Genomic DNA, 19,587 nt, shown 5'->3' with positions numbered 1-19,587 from the left:
GCTGGGGTGGAGGGGGAGCTGGGAGCTGGGGGCCAGGATCTGGGCCCCAAAGAGCCCTTGGCACAGAAGCCTCGGGGGGATTCATAAAGGGTGTGTCCCAAGTGAGACCCTGCCTCGAAGGAGGCAGGCCTGGGTCCAGAGCACTTCCCCCCCCCCCCCGCCCCCGCGTTTCCCCCTCCTTACCGCCCCCTCACCTCTCCCTCCCCACCCCATCTCCCCTCCTCATCCCCCCTCCCTTCTTCATCCCCCCCCCCGTCCCCCCCTCCTCACTCCCCTTGCCTCCCCCTCCTCACCCTGTCTCTCCCTCCTCACTCCCCCCCATCTCCCCCCCAACAGACTGACTTGGGCACACTGGACACTCATCCCCCCAAACCAGAGGGCCCAGCCCCGAGAGAGGTGCCAACATCTCTGCCACAAGAGGCATGGACGCCCCAGGGACAGGAACATCTGTCACAGGGGACGGGAGGCGACTGCGGGGCGGGTGAGCGCAGGTGTTTGCTTTGTGGAGGTTGCGGGCGCCCGGTGAGCCAGCCGCTCGGAGGCGGTGGCCCCGCCAGCGGTCAGTGCGTGCACAGCTCCCCGTGCGGGCGGGCGGGTGCTAAGAGCTCATGCGACAGCTCTCAGTTCACCCTCGCGGAAGGTGCAAAGGTCATCCCAACTTGACGGAAGAGGATCCTGAGGGCAGAGAGGCCCCCTGACCCGGGCTCAGGCCAGGCCGCTCGGGCTCACAGATGCGGCCAAGGAAGGACACTGGCCCCCGGTTTGCATCAGTGAAGGAGTCGCGTCTAAGAAGCGCCAGGTCCTCACCTCTGAGGCACAGCACTGGCTCTCTGCCCATTCAGCTGTCCCGGTGACCTCTGAGCTAAATGTCTGGACGACCTCAGAGCCCTCCGCCCTGCACGGGACTGCCGTGTGCCGGAGGCCATGGCCCCGCTCAGCAGGAGCAGCCCTGCCCAAAGGTGCCCAGCTCACCTTGGAGTTTCCATAACTGCCCAGCAAAGAGGCAACAAACTTCTAAAAACCCCTGGAGAGAGAAGCCATTTCCCACACTCACCTCGGAATCATCTTTGATGCCGTCGTGTTTCCGGGTTGAAGAAATATAAGCAACTATTGGAGAGAGAGGAAGGCCAGGTGTCAGGAGCACTGCTGGGACCGCGGCCCGAGACTCGGGGCCCCCGCCCCGGCCCTGCCGACGCATGGCGGCCCAGGCCAAGCCAGCGGCGCTCAGGGCGAAGGCCAGGAGCAGCCACCTCTGACTCAGCTAGAGTCTTAAGAAAATGCAGCTTCCTGGGCCCACCTGGACCTGCTGACTTGGAACTCTGGGGAGGGCCCCAAACCGGCACGGTGGCAAGTTTGCCGCGTGCCTAGGACTGAGGTTGTGGGGCCTAACCTTTCAGTCTGTTCTTACAGGATGCAGATGGAAAGCTGGATGCATGGCTGGTTGAATGGGTCCTGGGTGGCAGGTGGGGGAGGGGGTGGATGGCACGAGGGTCGGGTGGGTGGTGGGTGGGTGGTGGATGGTGAGCAGGTGGGTGGGCAGGTGTCAGGAGTGTCCTTTTCAGGAGGTGCTGGGCTATGGGCTTTATGTTCCGAGGCATCATTTCACCTGGGGGCGGGGCCCATATGTATCAAGGGAGGGGCCAGGCCTTTCACACCCATGTAACAGTGCACAGAATTGCAGGAGCTCAGAGCTGGGCCGTCAGTCCAGCTGGTGTTCAAAACCACTCTCTGGACACCTTTTAGCCTTAGAAAGTCTCCCCAACCAAAAAAACCCCCCAAAACCCCACGAAACCCTGAGAGGTACACAAGAGCGTGTGGTGTGAACAGCAGGCCTTTCCACGGCGATGGGCACCCAGTGTGTGGGAGGGGCCATGGTGGCTGCTGCACTCCTGCCTTCTAGAACCTCCACAGTCAGCAGAGGGAAGACCCTCCCCCTGCCACCGGGCCCCTAGGGCAGCCGCTCACAGACAGCTGGGCGCCCAGGAAGGCCACCCCCCATCTCCGCCTGGAGAGCCCACCCCAAGCCCCCAGGAGCCGCTGAGCTCACGGACACTGGCCCTCGGGGAGAATGGGATGTGGGGGAACCGGCTGGAGGCAGAGGCGGGCGGGCATCCTGGGGCCCTACTTCCATCGGTGTCCTCGGACGGAAGGTCCACGCGGTCACTGCTGTCGTCTACTGCAGGCTCCTGGGAAGGCATGACAGAATCCTGCAGAGAGACGGCGTGAAGAGTGACCCGCATGCTGCCACGTCACGGTTCTCACCACTCAAGCGTCCGTTCCCGCACTGGCCTGGAGGAAACCCTGCGAGTCGCAGGCAGAGGGGACCGCCCGGTGCCTCGGGCCGTGGCCTTTGCAGTGGGCGCGCTCTGATACGCGTGCATCCACGCAGAGTCCCCTCCCAGCCCGCGTCGTGTGCCGCCAGCCATCAGACACCACCTGGCTCCGGGTTTCAGGGCGGATGTCACAATGGAGGCAGGTCCCTCCTGGTGAATACCGCAGCCCCGGGCATCCCTCAGCCTCTGGCCGTGGCCTCGGGGCTGGTCTCATTTCTCAGGCTAATGTGGACCTAGAGGATCGAAGGGCGCGGGCACCTTTCTAGGTTTTGGCAGCTGCGGCTGAGCCAGCGCCTCCCGCATCTGCGGGACCCGTGTCCCAGCACTCCGGCAACACCGTGTGACACCTCTGCCCTTGCTCCAACCCCAGACGTGCCTTTCCGGCTCACTCTGTGATGGGACCTGTGCTCGCGGAGCCCGGGGGGCTGATGGTCACTCCAGCTCCGCTCCCGGGCCATCGCACGTGGCCGGCCAGGTGGAGCGCCAGCAGAGGCTGGACACCTAAGTGGGCCTTCCCTGCGGGGTGGGGCACTGGGGCTGGGCCCGGGGCCTTGAGGGTCAGGGCAGCCGGCTTCGCCCCCAGCTCCTAAGCGCTGCTTCCTGCCTGGGCACAGACCCGGACCACCAGCCGGGCTGTGGCCCTGCAGTCCCAGGCCCCGGGCCTGGCTCCACTCACCATATGCCTCTTGCAGGTCAGCGGGACGAGGCCGTGGCAGCGCTTATGGACCAGCAGTCTGCAGCTGATGCACCTGTAGCCTTGCCTCGCGAGGCCCCATATCCTTTCGCTGCACTGGCCGCAGTACGCTCCCTGTGCGGGCGACAACAGCGCCGTCAAGCGGGGCCGGTGCCCCCGCAGCCCCAGTGGCCCGAGGGGACGTGCTGCGCGGCCACATGGAGCTGGGGCACCAGGCCCAGCCGCCCCCACCTGGGTCCTTCCCCGGGGAGGGGGGAAGCAGGGGCCCCAAGGAGGGGGCTGGGCTGCTCGTGAGGAGACAGGCGAGGCCCAGGGTGGGGGTGATGGGACCCCTCCCCGCAAGGCCCCCGGCTCACAGGGCCTGGAGGTGGGAACAGCCAAGGGCCCCGGGTGGGCAGAGCGTGGGCCGCCTGGCCACCCAGGAGTCGCGGCCGCGGGCATCCAGCCGCAGCGGGACTGCGAGCTGACTGGGGCTCTGTGCAGTGGTCTGGGGCTTTTTTCCAGCTTTTAAAAGACTTTAAACGGCCAATTTTTGTTCTTCTCAGCTCTGAGCACGTGAATTTCATGACTACTATGTGCTGGCTCGGGGCAGCTTTCCCACTTTGGAATGTCACAACACGCAGGGACGTGAGCGTGTCCAGAAGTCTGGCCGCACGCCCGCCACCCAGAGCCCAAGCTGTCCTCACAGGCGCATGGCGTTTGCACACCTACGGGCTCCCTGTTGAGTTTTTCCACATTCTAGCCTCTTCAGAGAGTCTCAAGTCTCTCCTGGAGACCAGAACAGAACCCCCCCGCCCGCCAGCCGTGGACTGAGCTGAGCTAGGAAATGGAGCCACCCCTCCGCAGGTGTGGACCTGGGGTGCCACCCAGCCCCACGGGACGGCTGCTCACGGCCAACGGCCACCAAGAGCCCAGGCCCCTCCCCACATGCAGGGCTCGTGTCTGTTAGTCACAGCCACACAGCCGCACCCAGTGGGCGCCCACTACGTGCTGAAGACACACACATGCCCACAGCTTTCAACTTCCATAACAGGAAAAGGGAGAGTGTCTTCCAAAGTCCCCGTGTGGCTGAATCCACCCCCCAATTGTGGGGCGCCCCCGGGACCCACCGGAAATGCAGTGGACGGCAGTGAGGGCCAACGGGGGCCACAGGGCCAACCCTCTTGAGACCTCAGCCCTGGCCAATCACCTGAATGACGGCACCTCCACCCCAGGAGGGCAACTGCTGGGGAGAATTCAGGATCCGAGGAAGGAGCATCCGAGAGCCAAGGCAAAGGCCTTTTTTTTGGCTTCTGCTTTTAAGGGCCACACCCATGGCATGTGCAGGTTCCCAGGCGAAGGGGTTGAACTGGAGCTGCAGATGCCGGCCTGCACCACAGCCACAGCAATGCCAGATCTGAGTTGCATCTGTGACCTACACCATAGTTCACGGCAACACGGGATCCTGAACCCACCGAGAGGCCAGGGCTCAAACTCACATCCTCATGGATACTAGCTGGGTTCTTAACCTGCCTGAGCCATGACAGGAACCCCTCAAAGTTCGTTCTTTTAGTATAACGTGCTGTGTGCTCAGCTCTCTCCAAGTCACCACTTAACAATCGGCTCTGCAATGTTTGCATCTTATTTACGGGCAAAGGCACAACCACCTGGTGTCTCTGCAGACGAACAAAGATCCCTTTTCCTACAAAGCCACTCTTACCAGGGGCTGGGACAACGGGTGACAAAGGGCGGCGTGGCTCTGACAGGTGCCAGTGCCCACGACATCGAGGCCTCGCACCCGTGGGAGAGGCTACCACAACATTGCCCAAGACTCCTTGCTTCAAATCTAGATTCAAATTATTGACGTTTTAAGAAATGTGCTCCTAGAAGACAAAATCCAGCTTCAAACCCGAGCCTCTCGTCTCAGAGAGGAACAAGAGTAGCTCAATGGGAGGAAAATATTTTTCCGTCTGTCTCACACGCTGCCAAAGCGGTTCCCTGCTCGTGCTTTCAGTCATGGATGCCAGTTTTTTAATCCCCAGGGAACACTCTCCTCTTCCGTCGGGGTGAGAGTTCAGTCTGGCCTCCTGCTCCTTCTTGCTCAGGACCCCGGTTCCCACTGAGCTGTGTGGTGCTGGGCTGTGAGCTCGGGGTTCTGTGCATTGATCTGTGGGGATTCTGAGGCTCGGCTGCAGAGACGCTGGCCCTCTGCCAGCCACCTGGGGGCGCTGCTGGGCCGCGTGGACGGTGGGGCAGAGGGGGCAGTGGTGTGGGGTCCAGCTTGAGGCTGCAAATTCTCAGGGAGCACGTCCTTCCTGCTCACACAGGAGCGGGGTTCTTCTGTCCGGGGAGGGGGAGGGCACCTCCATTCTCCTCTGTCCTGAGCCCTCGGGGGATGGGGAGCGGGTCTCAGCCCAGGCCCCAGACTTGCTCCTCCCACGGTCTTGATCATTTGGCAAGTGGCCACTCCAGGCTCCTAGAGCAGCCTGGGCCATGGACGGCCACCTCCTGCTTTGATAAATAAAGCTTTATTGGGACGTGGCTGTGCTCACTCCCCGACCTCTTGTCCGGGGGTGGGTCACACTCCGACGGCAGAGCGGCGCCGTGGTGACCGACGCCTCGTGGCCCCCAAACACTTAGAGACTTAAATCCTGGCTCTTTATGGGGAAGATGCCTGTTCATCCCTGTTCCCGCTGCTCTGACCAGCACTGCCACCTCTGGTGGCGCCTTCAGAGCTGGTCTCCCCACCCCAGCCTGCCCCCTTCCTCCCAGGGACCCTCTGCTTCCCGACCACCCAGCCGCACGCAGCCAGCCCTGCAGCAGGAGGGGGCGGGGCATATAAAGTGCTGAGGTTCAAGCCCCCGTGGGGGGTCAGGTGTCACACAGCACAGGGAGCTCAGGTCCTACCCCACATGCCAAGGGGACACATGCAAACCTCGGCGAGGCGGCTGCTCCTCCTGAGTGGAGGCGCTGCTGGGGACAGCCACTCAGAGCCACCAGGCATCTCCCCAACCGCTTTCCAGAGGAGGGGTCCGGGTGTGCCCCCGGGCGTGCGGGCACCCGGTCACTGTGCACAGCAGCCTGAGTGCTGGTGACTTTGATCGTCCTGCGTGTCCCTGACTGGCTACCGATGAGGACAATCACGGCTCTTGTTTTAACTGGCCGTTCGGATCCCGGCTGGGCATTTACCAAAGAGCCAGTGCCCTCAGTGCAGCCCGCACCCAGGCTGGGCCTCCAGGTGCCAGAGCTGCTAGAGGGTGCGCTTCTGGTTGAAGCACCCAGTCTGTCTGTGGCGCTTGGTTCTGGCAGCCCCGGGGCACACAGTTCTGGGCGCCGGGCGCCTGCGGGCACCTCCTCTTCCGCTGGGACATGGAGTGACTACAGAGCCACACGAAGCACGTCATTTCACGGAAGAGAAGGGTGGCACGAGGAGGGCCAGCCCAGCCAAAGCACCCTGGGAGGTGGCTGGCAGTGGGCAGGCGGGCAGGGGACAGGGGGCTGTCTCGGGCCTCTGGGCCCCACGGGAGACCCTCGTGACCATCAGCGTTGCAGCAAGTGTATCCCGGTTGTGGGTCAAAGTCACAGGCCCTCCCGCACACGGGCAGGCAGGTCCCCGAGTCGTGGCCCCTACGAAGGGCTCAGGTGACAGAGACACAGACCACAGCCAGCAAGCAGCCACCCACTCAAGATCCGAGCGGGCTCAGGAAGAGGAAGAGGCTGGCCATCATCTGGGGCAAGTGGCCGGGAAAGCGGCCGGGGCCTGGCGCTGGGCAGAGCGCAGGGCTGGAGGCCGGGAGCCAGGCCCGGGGCCCGCGGGCGGGCGGGGGGGGCCGCCACTCACCCTGTTAAAGCGCTTGGCCTGGAAGAGGTGGCCGTTGGCGCGGTACAGCTTCCTCCATCTTCTGGCCCCACGGCGGTAGATGGATTCTGGGGAGAACGGGAGGAAGGGGTGAAGACAGCGCAGTGGCCACGAGCCTCCCCCCCCCACAGGGCACAGCGGGCACAGGCGCCCGGCCGGGGAGCCAGACACCCGCCACACCCTCCACCTCGTCTCACAGGCTCCGGGGTCCCTGTGGCGGCTGAGACAGCCACCCAGGGGGACAGACGACGGGAACGCCCCCAGGATCCCCCATGGGGACAGCTGCTGGTGGGGGCCAGGCGGTGGCGTCCTCTGGCTGGGTGCCCTCCCACGCTCTCCTTCCCGCCCTCCTGCCCAGCCCTTCTCCACACAGGGACAGGCTCGGGGGTGAGGGGGGCCGGGAGCTCCTGGACGCGGAGAGGCCCTGGCTGGCTGCGAATCCGCAGACAGTCCAGGAGGCACTTGGGCAGCACTGGCCCAGTGCCCCCCGGTGCCCCTCATCCAGCAAATCTGAGGGCAGAAGAAAAGCAAAACCAACAGAACCCTCATGCTGAGCTGCAAGTTCCACAAAGCATCACGTTCACAGCCTGGATTCAGTCATTCAAACTCTGTGCAAGGACACTGCTAACAAACAAAGCGGAGCTAAACCTACAGCCAGGACCGCTGGTTTTATTCTTCCTCAAAACGTCTCCAACTTTGCTCCTTCCAAACCCTTTGGAAATACGTGAAAACAAAATACTCAGGGTACAACGGGAAGCTTTGTGCTCTTACAAAGTTCTGGAGTAAAGGCGCGTTTCAGGAGAGTCAGAGACGTGCCAGGAACATACGCACGTGGAAACAGCACGGAATGTTTTTAAAACAAGCAAAGGACCAGGTCTGGCTGGAACCCACTGAAATCAGGTCACGGGGATGGCAAGGCGGCTTCTCTCCTTTCAAACGGGAGATTAAGGGGGACCGAGGCGCAGACGCCCGGACAGAACTGGGCGGGGCTGGAGGCAGGGCCCTGGGCCCCTGCGCCCCGGGCACTGAGTCCCCAGGGCCCCTGCCCGCCTGGCTCCGTGTGGGGAAGGCTGGCCCTCGCAGGTCCCCACTGAGGAGGGAGAAGGCGCCAACGTCGGGCAGACCCGGAGACCCAGACGGCCCCGAGCTGCAGATCGGGACACGTGCCCCAGGAAGGTCCCCTTTGAATTAGACTGAGGCTGCCCGAAATGAGAAACTCAAAGACAGTGCGCAGAGGCCAAGAGGTGTTAGGGACCCACGGAGGCTGGAAAGCTCGCGGAGGGGACAGACTCTGCATGACCCCCGGGCATGGGGCATGAGCGGGGAGACCGCTGATGCCCCTCCCGTGACATGTCCCCCTCACCCCCATGCGGCTGCATTTGGAGGTGGGGTCCCTAAGGAAGGAGTTAGAATTAGACCCCAAACACCGCCAAGGGCCAGAGCCGCCGGAAGTCACCTGTTCTCCCAGACAGGCTGCACTGGGGCCCAAACTAGCCACGGCGAGGAAGGCGCCTCCCCGACCCAGCAATCGCACTGCTCCCAGACCAGGGTCTGAGAGAGGGTCACAGTGGGCTTGGGGCAGCACAGCGTCCGCGGACGCCCAGGCCGATGGGCAGAAGGCAGTGTGTGCGTGGCTGCCCAGCAGGAGCCATCAGCTGCAACCCGTCACCCACACTCGGCAGCACAGATGCTTTGAAAATCAAGTCAAATAAAAAGTCGACCTAAGACGATCTGGTGACGCCCAGAAGAGGGTCTCTGACACGAGGCCCTGTGGCCAAACAGACGACGTGCTGCTCAGGACACAGAGTCATGAGATGAAACTGCTCTGGGAAGCGGGAGGCCAGCGACCGTGGGGACAGGGCTGGGCAGGCGGGGGCTGAGCTCTACCCCCGGCTCAGCCGCTAAGGGCACGGGTGTCCACCAGCCGTGCGGCTAGTCCTGGGGTTCAACGGTCCCGGAGGCCCCCTGGGTGGGCTGCCCGGGCCTCCACGGGAGTGAGCGCCCCAGCGGGCGGCTCTGGCTGAGCCCAGGCTGCTCCGCCTGGCGGCCTTCACCCGGCGGTTCCATCTCAGGCCCTGAGTCAGGGCCAAGCTCAGAGTTGGAGCTGCTGGGGCCTGGAGCGCAGCTGGTCGCCTTCCTGCGCCCGAGCTCTGGTCGCGGTGCGGGAAGGACCGCGGGTCCTCGTGGCTGTGTGCTCAGCGCCCCCGCACCTCCGCTCAGCCTCCGTGAACAAGCTCCCTGCTTGTCTCTGGAATTCTATAATTAGGCGGCTGCAGGGCACGGGAACGGGCTGTTTCTATGGCAATCGAGCATCTTGAAGGCGCTGGCAGGCGAAGAAACACTTTCAAAAGGGAGCTTAGAGCAACGGCCGTGAGGCAAACCAGGCCCCTCCAGAGATGGGGACAAGAGTGGGGTGCAGGGCAGGTCATGGTGGTGCAGGGGGCCTCTCTGGCTGTTTGCTGGACATGGACCCACGGCCAAGGTGACCAGCTCGGCCCAGCACAACCGCAGGACAGCCCTGTGGCGCCTGGGAACAGTAGCGGGAGTGCTCCTGGGATGGGTGCCAGGGCCAGCCAAGTGCTCCTGTGGGGGTTCCAGGCTGTGACCCACAGGGTTGTGGCGGGTCCTTGGCAGAGCGGGCATGGCTGCCCCCAGGCACAGCTTCCTCCAGGGACAGTGCGTCCACTCGGGCCCGTGCCCAGGACAGCAGGGCCTGTGTCTGGATCCTTGGTGTTCTTGCCTCGGTGGCCCTGTTCTCACCAAACACACGTTCCACCAAGAGGCTCCTGCAAGAGCAGCAAGTGACCATCCAGACACAGGTCTTTGGGTCTCGAGGGGGTGCTGGCCTGGGTATCTCCTGCTGGTGGCCTCAGGGACAGTGAGGCGTGTGGACACACACAGTTCCAGGAAGCCCAGGAGCCACACACTCATCTGCATTTTCCCCGTGACTGGTGTCACTGTGGGCACGCGGGGCTGGCCACCCATTTCTGGACAACACCAGGCATCTCTGTGTCTCAGGAGGGGCTGGGCGCTGCCCCCAGGGCTGTGCAGCAGGACCCACATCGTCCTGGAGCTCTGCAGGTCACGTGGGGGGTGAGGGTGGCTGCAGGCAGGACGCAGCTGGGCCAGGGCAGCAGGGTGCCCTCCCATGGCCCGCAGGCCCCCTCACCCAAGGTCCTTAACCATGCTGCTGCCTGCTCCTCACCCCTCTGCTGCCCTGTGTCACCAAACACCACCGGTTAAGAAACCCAACCCTCGGAGGTAGGTGTTTTCAGGGGGAGCAGGTAGGACAGTTCGCCTTTCTACTAATTTTTATCACAAAGATACAAATTGGTCACGATATGAATTGAGTTTCGATGAACAGCTGACCAATGTTTTCAGAAAGAGTCCATGGAAAAATGTACAGCGGATTCCAGGCACCAGGTCGCGAGTCAGTTCACGCTGAGCCGGCTGCTCTCCACGCAGAGGTTCTCCTGCACAATTCCCGTCCCGGAGCCGTGCACGCCCCCTGCACCACAAGGGACCCACGTCCCCGGCCGCAGGCCCAGCTGCACCTGTGGCTCGAGCGCCGGGGCCAGGAATGCACACCCCGAAAGTGAGAGGGGGCCGGGAACGCGGGAGGGGATGGTGCGGCCGCCCCCCAAGGAGCGCGAGGACTGGAGCAAGCGTGGCCCAGGCGCCACGGGCTCCAAGGGAGACGACGCTGCTTCCCGGGAGCAGAAAGCGAGGCCCGGGGCTCGGGCTCCCGTGGCGGACGAAACTGAGCTCTGCGCAGAGCAGCCAGCCCGAGGGACTGCCCGGTCCCCGTGGTCACCGCGACACACCCACAGGTGGGCTCCGACGGAGTCAGGGGGCTGGCGCCCGGGACAGGCAGCTCCGATGGCCTCACCGTGGCACAGGGGCAGCGGGATGCGCTCCCTGAGTCTCCTCTCCATCTACCTCCTCCTCTTGTGAGGACTTCCACACAAGAACTGGGGAGACACATTCACCCCATCCCGTAGCCCCAAAGTCTCACTCCGACGTCCAAAGTCTCATCGAAACATCCCCAAGGCAGGGAGGGGTCACACCCAGGGGGCGATTTGTCCTACAGAAAACGCCCCCCAGCTTGGACCCGGGAAACCAGGTCAGCTGTGTGTCTCCAAAACACAGTGTTGGGACAGGCAAAACTGGCCAGTCCCACGCCGAAGGGGAAAGAGGAAAGTGGGGCGTGACAGGCTCCCCGAGCCCCAAGCTTGGCCAGGTGAATCCGTGAGACCTTCTAGGCTGGAGAATAATCCACGTGCGGTGATGCTCTGCCCTCTGGCCCCACTGGTGGGTGCTCGCCTGCCTCTACCTGTCTCAGGATCCCGGAGGAAACGGGCCTTAGAAGAATGAACCTACAATCCAGCTTCCGTGGGAGGCATTTCTAAGGTCCCGTGCTGCACAGGCTCGGGGCAACAGGGCAAGAAAAGGCGCAGACGGCAGCTACTAAAAGGTTAAAGCAGACACCAAGCCAGCCGGTGGAGACTTCTGGCTGACTCATGGTGCCGGGGAGGCAAAGGCTGGACACCAGGGTCCCGGGGACCCCCAGCCAGTTCCAGCCGCAGTTACTGAAAGACAGTCCAGGATCAACCTCCACGGAATCAGTGATTCACCCAGGCTCCACCTGCCGGGATAAAGGCGCATCCTTTCATGGGGAAAACGCCGTCTCTGAGAGTGCTTTGACAGTTTCCCAAACACAGTGTCTGACAGTCAGGAACAAACGACCAGACAGGCCATGAAAGAGCAGCATTTGACCAAAGAGTCAAGAGGGGAGTTCCCGTTGTGGCGCAGTGGTTAACGAATCCGACTAGGAACCATGAGGTTGCGGGTTCGGTCCCTGCCCTTGCTCAGTGGGTTAAGGATCCGGCGTTGCCGTGAGCTGTGGTGTAGGTTGCAGACGCGGCTCGGATCCCGCGTTGCTGTGGCTCTGGTCTAGGCCGGTGGCTACAGCTCCGATTCGACCCCTGGCCTGGGAACCTCCATATGCCACGGGAGCGGCCCAAGAAATAGCAAAAATACAAAAAAAAAAAAAAAAAAAAAAAAGAGTCAACAGAAACGGACTTACAGGGAATTCAGAGATTCAAAATCTCCTGAGCAAGACAGGTGAAATGAGGGCATTTCTCCAGTGACCTGGGTCCATTAAAAAAGGCATCGAATTCTTTTTTTTTTTTTTTTTTTTTTGTCTTTTGCCATTTCTTGGGCCGCTCCAGAGGCATATGGAGGCTCCCAGGCCAGGGGTCGAATCGGAGCTGTAGCCGCCAGCCTACGCCAGAGCCACAGCAACACGGGATCCGAGCCGCGTCTGCGACCTACACCACAGCTCACGGCAATGCCGGATCCTTAACCCACTGAGCAAGGGCAGGGATCGAACCCGAAACCTCATGGTTCCTAGTTGGATTTGTTAACCACTGTGCCACAACGGGAACTCTGGAATTGAATTCTAAAAACCCTGGGATTTTAGAAATCCTAAAAGCGGACATGCAGTAACTGAAAGCAATAATAAAGAGATTGAAGAGCAGGTTAGACAAAACGAGAGACAGCAGAGGACAGGAGCCAGGCTGAAACACGGAGGGGGGGCCAGGATGGCAGGAAGCACGGAAAAGAGCAGGGGGACAGACTGGACATGGCCGAAGGACACGGACCCGAGCCCAGGGGACGAAGGCAGAGGCGACCCTGGACTCCACGCCCAGAGAGAACGGCCTCAAAAGCACAGGCAAGAGACAGATGTGGACCCGGAAACAAAAGCCAGGTGGGCCTCAGCAAAGCGGTGCTAGAAGAGCTGCTGGAGGGAGTGTTTCGGGAAGGACCGCGGCCTCGGACCCCACAGGGAGTAACGGGCATGTGTCAGGAAGGAGGTCGAGTGAGCTCCAGGCGAAGCATTACCTCTCCCGGGTCGCAACGGCCACCACGCACACGCCACCAAACGACAGATGCCGGGGAGGGTGCAGAGGGAGAGGGCATGCTCCTCCACTGTCGGTGGCAAGTAAACTGGCACAACCGCTGCGGAGGAGAGTCCGGAGGTTCCGCAGAACAGTAACTACAGAACAAGAACACGACGCGGCAATCCCACTCCTGGGCATCGACCCGGACAAACCTGTCCCCCGACACTCACTGCAGCACCGTTCACCACAGCCAGACGTGGAAACAACCTACACGTCCGTCGACGGACGGAGGGGCTAAGGAGACGTGGTGCGTGCATACAATGGAAGACTCCTCGGCATAAAAAGACAAACTAATGCCCTTTGCAGCAACACGGAGGCAACGAGAGTCTCACACTAAGGGATGTAAGTCGGAAAGAGGAAGACAAGTGCCACACGACAGCCCTTATTTGCAGAATCTGAAATATGAAACATGACCCTATGTAAAAAACCAGAAACAGATCATGGCCAAGGAGCGCAGACTTGGGGTTCCCAGGAGGGAAGGGGGAGGGAGTGGGCACTTGGGGGATTTTTTGGATGCAAACTGCTATACTTGGAATGGATGGGCAATGGGGCCCTACTGTACGGTGCAGGGAAATGCGTGTGATCAGGTCACTCTGCTGTCAACAGAGCTTGAAGAAGCATCGTCAACCAACGATACCTTAATAAAAACTCAATAATGATGAATTGTGGGGTTTAAAACATAAGGAGAATTGGAGTTCCCATCGTGGCGCAGTGGTAAACGAATCCGACTAGGAACCCTGAGGTTGCAGGTTCGGTCCCCGGCCTTGCTCAGTGGGTTAAGGATCCGGCGTTGCCGTGAGCTGTGGTGTGGGTGGCAGACACGGCTCAGATGCCACGTGGCTGTGGCTGTGGTGTAGGCCGGCGGGTACGGCTCCGATTGGACCCCTAGCCTGGGAACCTCCATATGCCGCGGGAGCGGCCCAAGAAATGGCAAAAAAGACAAAAAAAACAAAAAATAAAAATTAAAATTAAAAAATAAATAAAATAAACTCTAAGTAGAATTCACGCACACGCTAACAAGAGCGTGAGAGATACCAGAATGAGAGGATAAAGAGGACTGAAGTGCTGTAAGGGTCTTACTTTCCCGGAAAAGAGTAAAAGTAGTAACTTGTGCTATGATTTCTAAGGTAGCCAGCATATTAAAAATAAAAAAATAAACCTTTAAAAAATGTAACTTAAGAAAGCTAATGGGGGGGTGGTGGAAAACTAACACTTGATTAAACCAAAAGAAGGCAAGAAAATAAGGCCAAAGAAAGAACAGGTGGGTCAATTATAAAACAAACAACGGAGGAAGTTCCCATTTGACGCAGTGGGTTAAGGACCCAGGGCTGTCACTGCTGTGGTATGGATCTGATCCCTGGCCTGGGCACTTCCACATGCCATCGGTGTGGCCAGTAAATGAACAAATAGTAAGAGCACAGATGGAAACTGTAACTTATCAGCATTATATTAAATGCAAATGAACTAAATACTTCAATTAAGAAAGGGGTTGCTGGAGTTCCCACTGTGGCTCAGCAGTAATGAACCCAACCAATATCTATGAGGATGTTGGTTCAATCCTTGGCTCCCGCTCAATGGGTTAAGCATCCGACATTGCCTTGAGCTGTGGTATAGGATGCAGACGCAGCTTGGGTCTGGTGTTGCTGTGGCTGTGAGGTGGGCCAGCAGCGTCACCCCGATTAGACCCTTAGCCTAGGAACCTCCATGTGCCGCAGGTGTAGGCAGCCCTAAGAAGAAGAAGAAAAAAAAAAGACAGGGATTGTCAGACTAGGTCCAAAACAACAACTAACTTCTGCTGGTAAGAGCCCTTCCCAAAATATGATACAGAAAAGTTGAAAGTAAAAGGATGAAAATATAGAAGTTAACTAAGTCCCCTGCCCCCTGCCTGCCACACACACACACACACACACACACACACACACACACACACACACACACACACACACACACACACACACACAGAGGCATAGTTATACTGAGGCCAGACCAAGGAGACTTAAATGCTGATAAATTTTTCGTCTTAAAGAAAAACATTTCATGAAGATAAAAGTGTCCATTCAAAAGGAAGATATGATTGATGACCCTGAATTTCTATGCACCACATATAGCACAAAAAACATGAAGGAAAACAAAATTAAAAGAAAAGAGACAAATCTCCAAATATTTAATAGCCATTGAAGAGATTTTGTTTATTTTATCTTTTTTTGGGGGGGGAGGCCTGCACAGGCAGCATATGGAAGTTCCTGGGCTAGGGGTTAAACTGCAGCTGCAGCTGCCAGCCTACACCAGAGTCACGGCAACACCAGCTCTGAGCCGTGTCTGTGACCTACACAACAGCTCACAGCAACACTGGATCCTTGACCCACTGAGTGAGGCCAGAGATCGAACCTACAGCCTCATGGATACTAGTCAGGTTCTTAACCTGCTGAGCCACAATAGGAACTCCCCAAAATATTTTAAAACACAATAAAGATCTATACTATGTCGATAATTTAGACTTAAAATGACCTTAAAAACACAGCTTACTAAATAAAGGTGACAGAAAAAAAAGAACACGAAGTTTGAACAGCTGACCGTCCTTTGCACATTAAGCCCAGGAGTTCCCGTTGTAGCGCGGTGGGTCTGTCACCTGCCTTGTTTCTGTGGTCAGATCCCCAGCCCCGTGCAGTGGTTTAGGGATCCGCAGCTGCCACAGGGAGGTGGCAGCTGGGGCTCAGAATCAATCCCTGGCCTGGGAACATCCACCTGCTGTGGGTGCGGCTGAAAAAGGAAAAATAAAAAATGAAAATGAAAATGAAACCTAGAATCTAAAGTAGTCCCACAAAGAAATTAACTGGTGAATTCTTCCAAATAATTAATTTAGAAATAATATCAGTCTTACGCAAATCTTCCCAAGAATTTTAAAAAGCTCCATTAATTTTATAGAGGCCACCAGACCTCCAGGTTTAACTCTGAAAACTTTAAAAAAAAAAGAAAATGACAGGCCACAATCTCTCTCATAAGCATAGCTGCAAAAGTACCAGACAAATATGAGCAACCTGGATCCAGCAAAATAGAGAAAGAATAGCCCGTTGCAGCCCAAAAAGGTGAACTTAGGGAGTGCAGGGCCCGTTTAACATGCAAAGTCAATCAGCGCCATTCAACTTATTAATAGAACAAAAGAGAAGAAGCAGGTGAAAAGGTGGGGGGAAGAAAGTGACAAAATTCTATGATGTTCAGAACAAAAGTCTCTCACCAGGAATAAGACACAGCCTCCTCAACTTGATGGCGGGGATTACAAACCAAAGAAAAATCAGTCACAAACAACATGCTTGATGGTGAAAGTCTGGAAACTTTCCTCCGACACGGAGAGAACGAGAGGACGCCTGCTGTCAGGACCTCTGTCCCGCAATCTCCTGGCAAGAGAACTGGCGCCAGGGCCACGCGGCGCCAGCTAAGGGTTTGGAAAGGGAGAGGTGACACTGGTGTGTTGGTGAGACGGCTCCGTCTACAGGGAGAAACCCGAAGGGCTGTGCGGGTCCAGCACTAGGGTCCATACGATGCGATTCGCAGCATTACCAGGGTTGCTGGACCAGAGTGCAGGACCCACATTAGCTGCATTTCTCCAAACAGTTCTACAAGCGAACAGACAGCAAAAACGTGAGAGCAGCCTGGCCACGTAAATACCAGCAAAGTGCGCTACAAACCCCACACAGAACCGCTACGAAGCCCGCAGATGTTACGGAAAGAATGTGAAGAAGGAAAGGCGTGTGCTGGATGGGAAGCTTCAACACCAGGCACATCTCAGGTTCCCCGTCGAGCTGCGCTCTCAAGTGTCATCCAGGGAAAACCCTCACTGGCTTGGTTCTGGGAAGCCGAGAGCCAATCATGAAAAATGTGCCTCGAAATGGAAGAGGGAAAAGCACCAAGCTGCTCGGAGAAGACAACGGGAGATGCTGTGACACACGGCGCTAACCGTCAGCACACAGCCGGTGAAGACAGGGCAACGCTGGTGCCAAAGGCCAACGGGACCCAAGTTCAGAAAGAGGCCCCCCCCATCCAGGACAAAGATGTCACTGGCCAGACAAGGATGGATTTCCCAGTACGGGGCCCTGGATCCACCGGCCTCTAACACGGGGGGGCAGGCGGGGGGCAGGTGACCTCAGCCCCAACCTCACACCTGACACAAAACTCACCCGGCTGTGGCAGCCTGAGGCGAGCCTGGGTGTGGGCAGAGAGAAAATCCCCAGGACCTGGGGCTAAGGGGAAACCTCCCCAACGGGATGCAAAAAGCATTCCTGCAAAGCAAAGGTGGTATTCTGTCTGGCAGGACGCAAAGGTGAGCTGCCGAGTGAGGGCAGACGCTGGCAGTGCCCACCCACAGCACAGGAAGAGCGCCTGCCACCCAGTAAAACAGATGAGCAGCCTGTTAGGCTGCTTTAAAAAAATTTTTTTTCTTTGCTTTTTAGGGCCGCACCCACAGCACATGGAGGTTCCCAGGCTAGGGGTCGAATCCGAGCTGTGTCTGTAACCTACACCACAGCCACAGCAACACCAGATCCTTAACCCCCGAAGCAAGGCCAGGGATCGAACCTGCAACCTCATGGATACTAGTTGGGTTTGTTACCGCTGAGCCACAACAGGGGCTCCAAAGGTTTTATTTTTATTTATTTACTTATTTAGTCTAAGCTGCTTTTAAACAACTTGGTTTTGAAACCGGGCAAACGACACGGACAGGCACCCAGCACAGGCAGGGCCTAAGCAGCCTGCAAGAGAGAGGACTCCCACCCCAGGGCTAATGAGGAATCACAGACCAAGGTCACAGCGTGCGGCCCGCTGACTCCTGCTCCATGTGCTGGGAGGGTGAGAGCGCCCCCAGCCCGGGGACGGGTGCGGAAGCTCACATTTATCCCAGGTGTGTCCCTGGCACACCCCCGCCCTGCCAACCCTTGGAGTCTGAGGGGCTTTTGTAAGCTGCTGAGGTTGGCTTCGGGCGGGGGGCTGGTCGTCAGAACGTCCAGGGCCCTGGACGATTTGAGGGTTGGAACCATGGCAACATGCCTGCTCCTAGGGAGGCCGGAGGGGCTGGAAATTGCGTTCGTCACCGTGGATCAGTGACTTCATCAATCACTCCATGAAACCGCCTGGAAAACCCAGGGCCTGCAAGTTCTGGGGCTGCAAGTTCTGCCCCCCTCGCCCTCTGCATCGCTTCCTTCAGGCTGTTCTGGGGGTGGGGGGGGATTCGCTTCCTTTGGGCTATTCTGGGGGGCTCTTTATAATGTGACGGCGCAGGTAAGCAAACTGCGTCTGAGTTTTGTGAGCGGTTTTAGCCAATGACTGAACCTGAGGGGACTGGGAACCAGTTACCGCTGGTGGTCGCTACGTGGGACTCCAGACGGGAAGCTGCTTGTGGCCGCACCTGCAGCATGAGGCAGTTCCTGGGCCAGTGGTGGAACCAGACCCACGGCAGGGAACTCCCAGAACCCTTGACCCCCGGGGTCTGCGCTGACCCCGGGCAGGAGGTGTCAAAACCTCATTACACTGCAGGACAGCCCGCTGGTGTCCAGACTGTTTCTGGCACAGAAAACCCCACATGACTGGTGTCAAAAAACTGCAAAGTAAAAAACTGATGAAGCCGCTTGGGGAAACATTTGGCGGAATCAAATAGAGCCGGAGTTCCCACTGTGGCGCAACGGGATCGGGGGCATCTTGGGAGCACTGGGACACAGGCTCGATGCCCGGCCCAGCACAGGGGGTTAAGGATCCGGCGGTGCCGCAGCTGTGGCGTAGGTCGAAATTGCAGCTGAGATCTGATCCCTGGCCCAGAAGCTCCGGATGTCACAGGGTGGCCAAAAAAGGAAAGAAAGGAAAAAAGAACCAAATAAAGCTGAGCGGACACCCCCCCACCAGCAGGGGCCCCACCCCGCCCGCCTGCACCCCCTGCCAAGCCACTTAGGCGACAGGGCGACCACCCTCTTGGCCCAAAGTGGGACCCCCGTCTGACAGCGCCCCACTTCCGGGGTTGCAGGTGGTCAATGGGCACCTCCAGCCCCTTCCCCTCCCTCCTCTCCACCCTCCAACGCTGTCTCCCTCCACCTCAGAGTCACGGGCACCAGGTCCCACCTCTCTGCCCAACACCAGTGACTTGGCCTTCCTGGGCCTGGTCTACACAGCCCTCCATCCTCAGAACCACCCGACCCTCAAAGACAGGGCCCCAGCCACACCCGTGCCATGCCCGCGCCTTCCCTATGCCCGGACGCCAGTGACCTCGGCACGAGCTTCCCCCAGCGCCACAGCCCCCTGGGGGGCCGCCGAGAAAGGAACCAACGTTGCCAACTAAACTGGGACACCCGGGGTAGAGGGCTGCTCCTGGCTCTTCCAAGAGGAAAGCGTGCAGTCCTTGGCCCCACGCTGATTCTTCCACTTGGGTGGAAACCTGGGGACCTCGATGGGCAGATGGCTGGACAGAAGGCTGGACACACACATGCCAAATTTTTGTAAATCCTGAGTTTGAGGGTCAAATCATGAGAAGCGAGATCTGGGGAAAGGATCCGGACCCCCTGGTGCCGGTGCGAGCAGGTCCGACAAGGGTGGCTTTGCCCCAGGCAGGGAGGGGTGGGGGCAGGGCTGAAGGGGGAGTGTTCCCCAGACCCCCTGCCCCCCGTTGCCACCCCTCCCTGTCCTTGCTCCCTGGCTCTCCTCCCCGGCCCCAGCTTCTTGACTGATATGGGTCCTTTCATGCCACCCCCGGGGGTCCCCAAACACCTTCCTGATCTTCCT

The 19,587-nt window shown here is 59.0% G+C and overlaps 1 protein-coding gene across 1 annotated transcript in view; it reads right to left on the bottom strand.

Annotated features, from left to right (window-relative positions):
- The window catches only part of PRKCZ (protein kinase C zeta), a gene marked incomplete at its 5' end in the record, with an annotated part of 85,859 nt that overhangs the window by 23,035 nt on the left and 43,237 nt on the right, over positions 1–19,587 (bottom strand). The window contains 4 exon segments of the mRNA NM_001204374.1: positions 1,055–1,107; positions 2,126–2,207; positions 3,010–3,141; positions 6,848–6,933. Coding sequence (NP_001191303.1) covers positions 1,055–1,107; positions 2,126–2,207; positions 3,010–3,141; positions 6,848–6,933 — 353 coding nt within the window.

Source organism: Sus scrofa, chromosome 6 (assembly GCF_054392235.1).
Source record: "Sus scrofa isolate SSC_HxYL_T2T_F1_AM1 chromosome 6, Sscrofa_HxYL_maternal_Yorkshire_Landrace_v2.0, whole genome shotgun sequence".
In the NCBI taxonomy this organism is placed as follows: domain Eukaryota; kingdom Metazoa; phylum Chordata; class Mammalia; order Artiodactyla; family Suidae; genus Sus; species Sus scrofa.
This window is presented reverse-complemented; position numbering and strand designations above follow the sequence as displayed.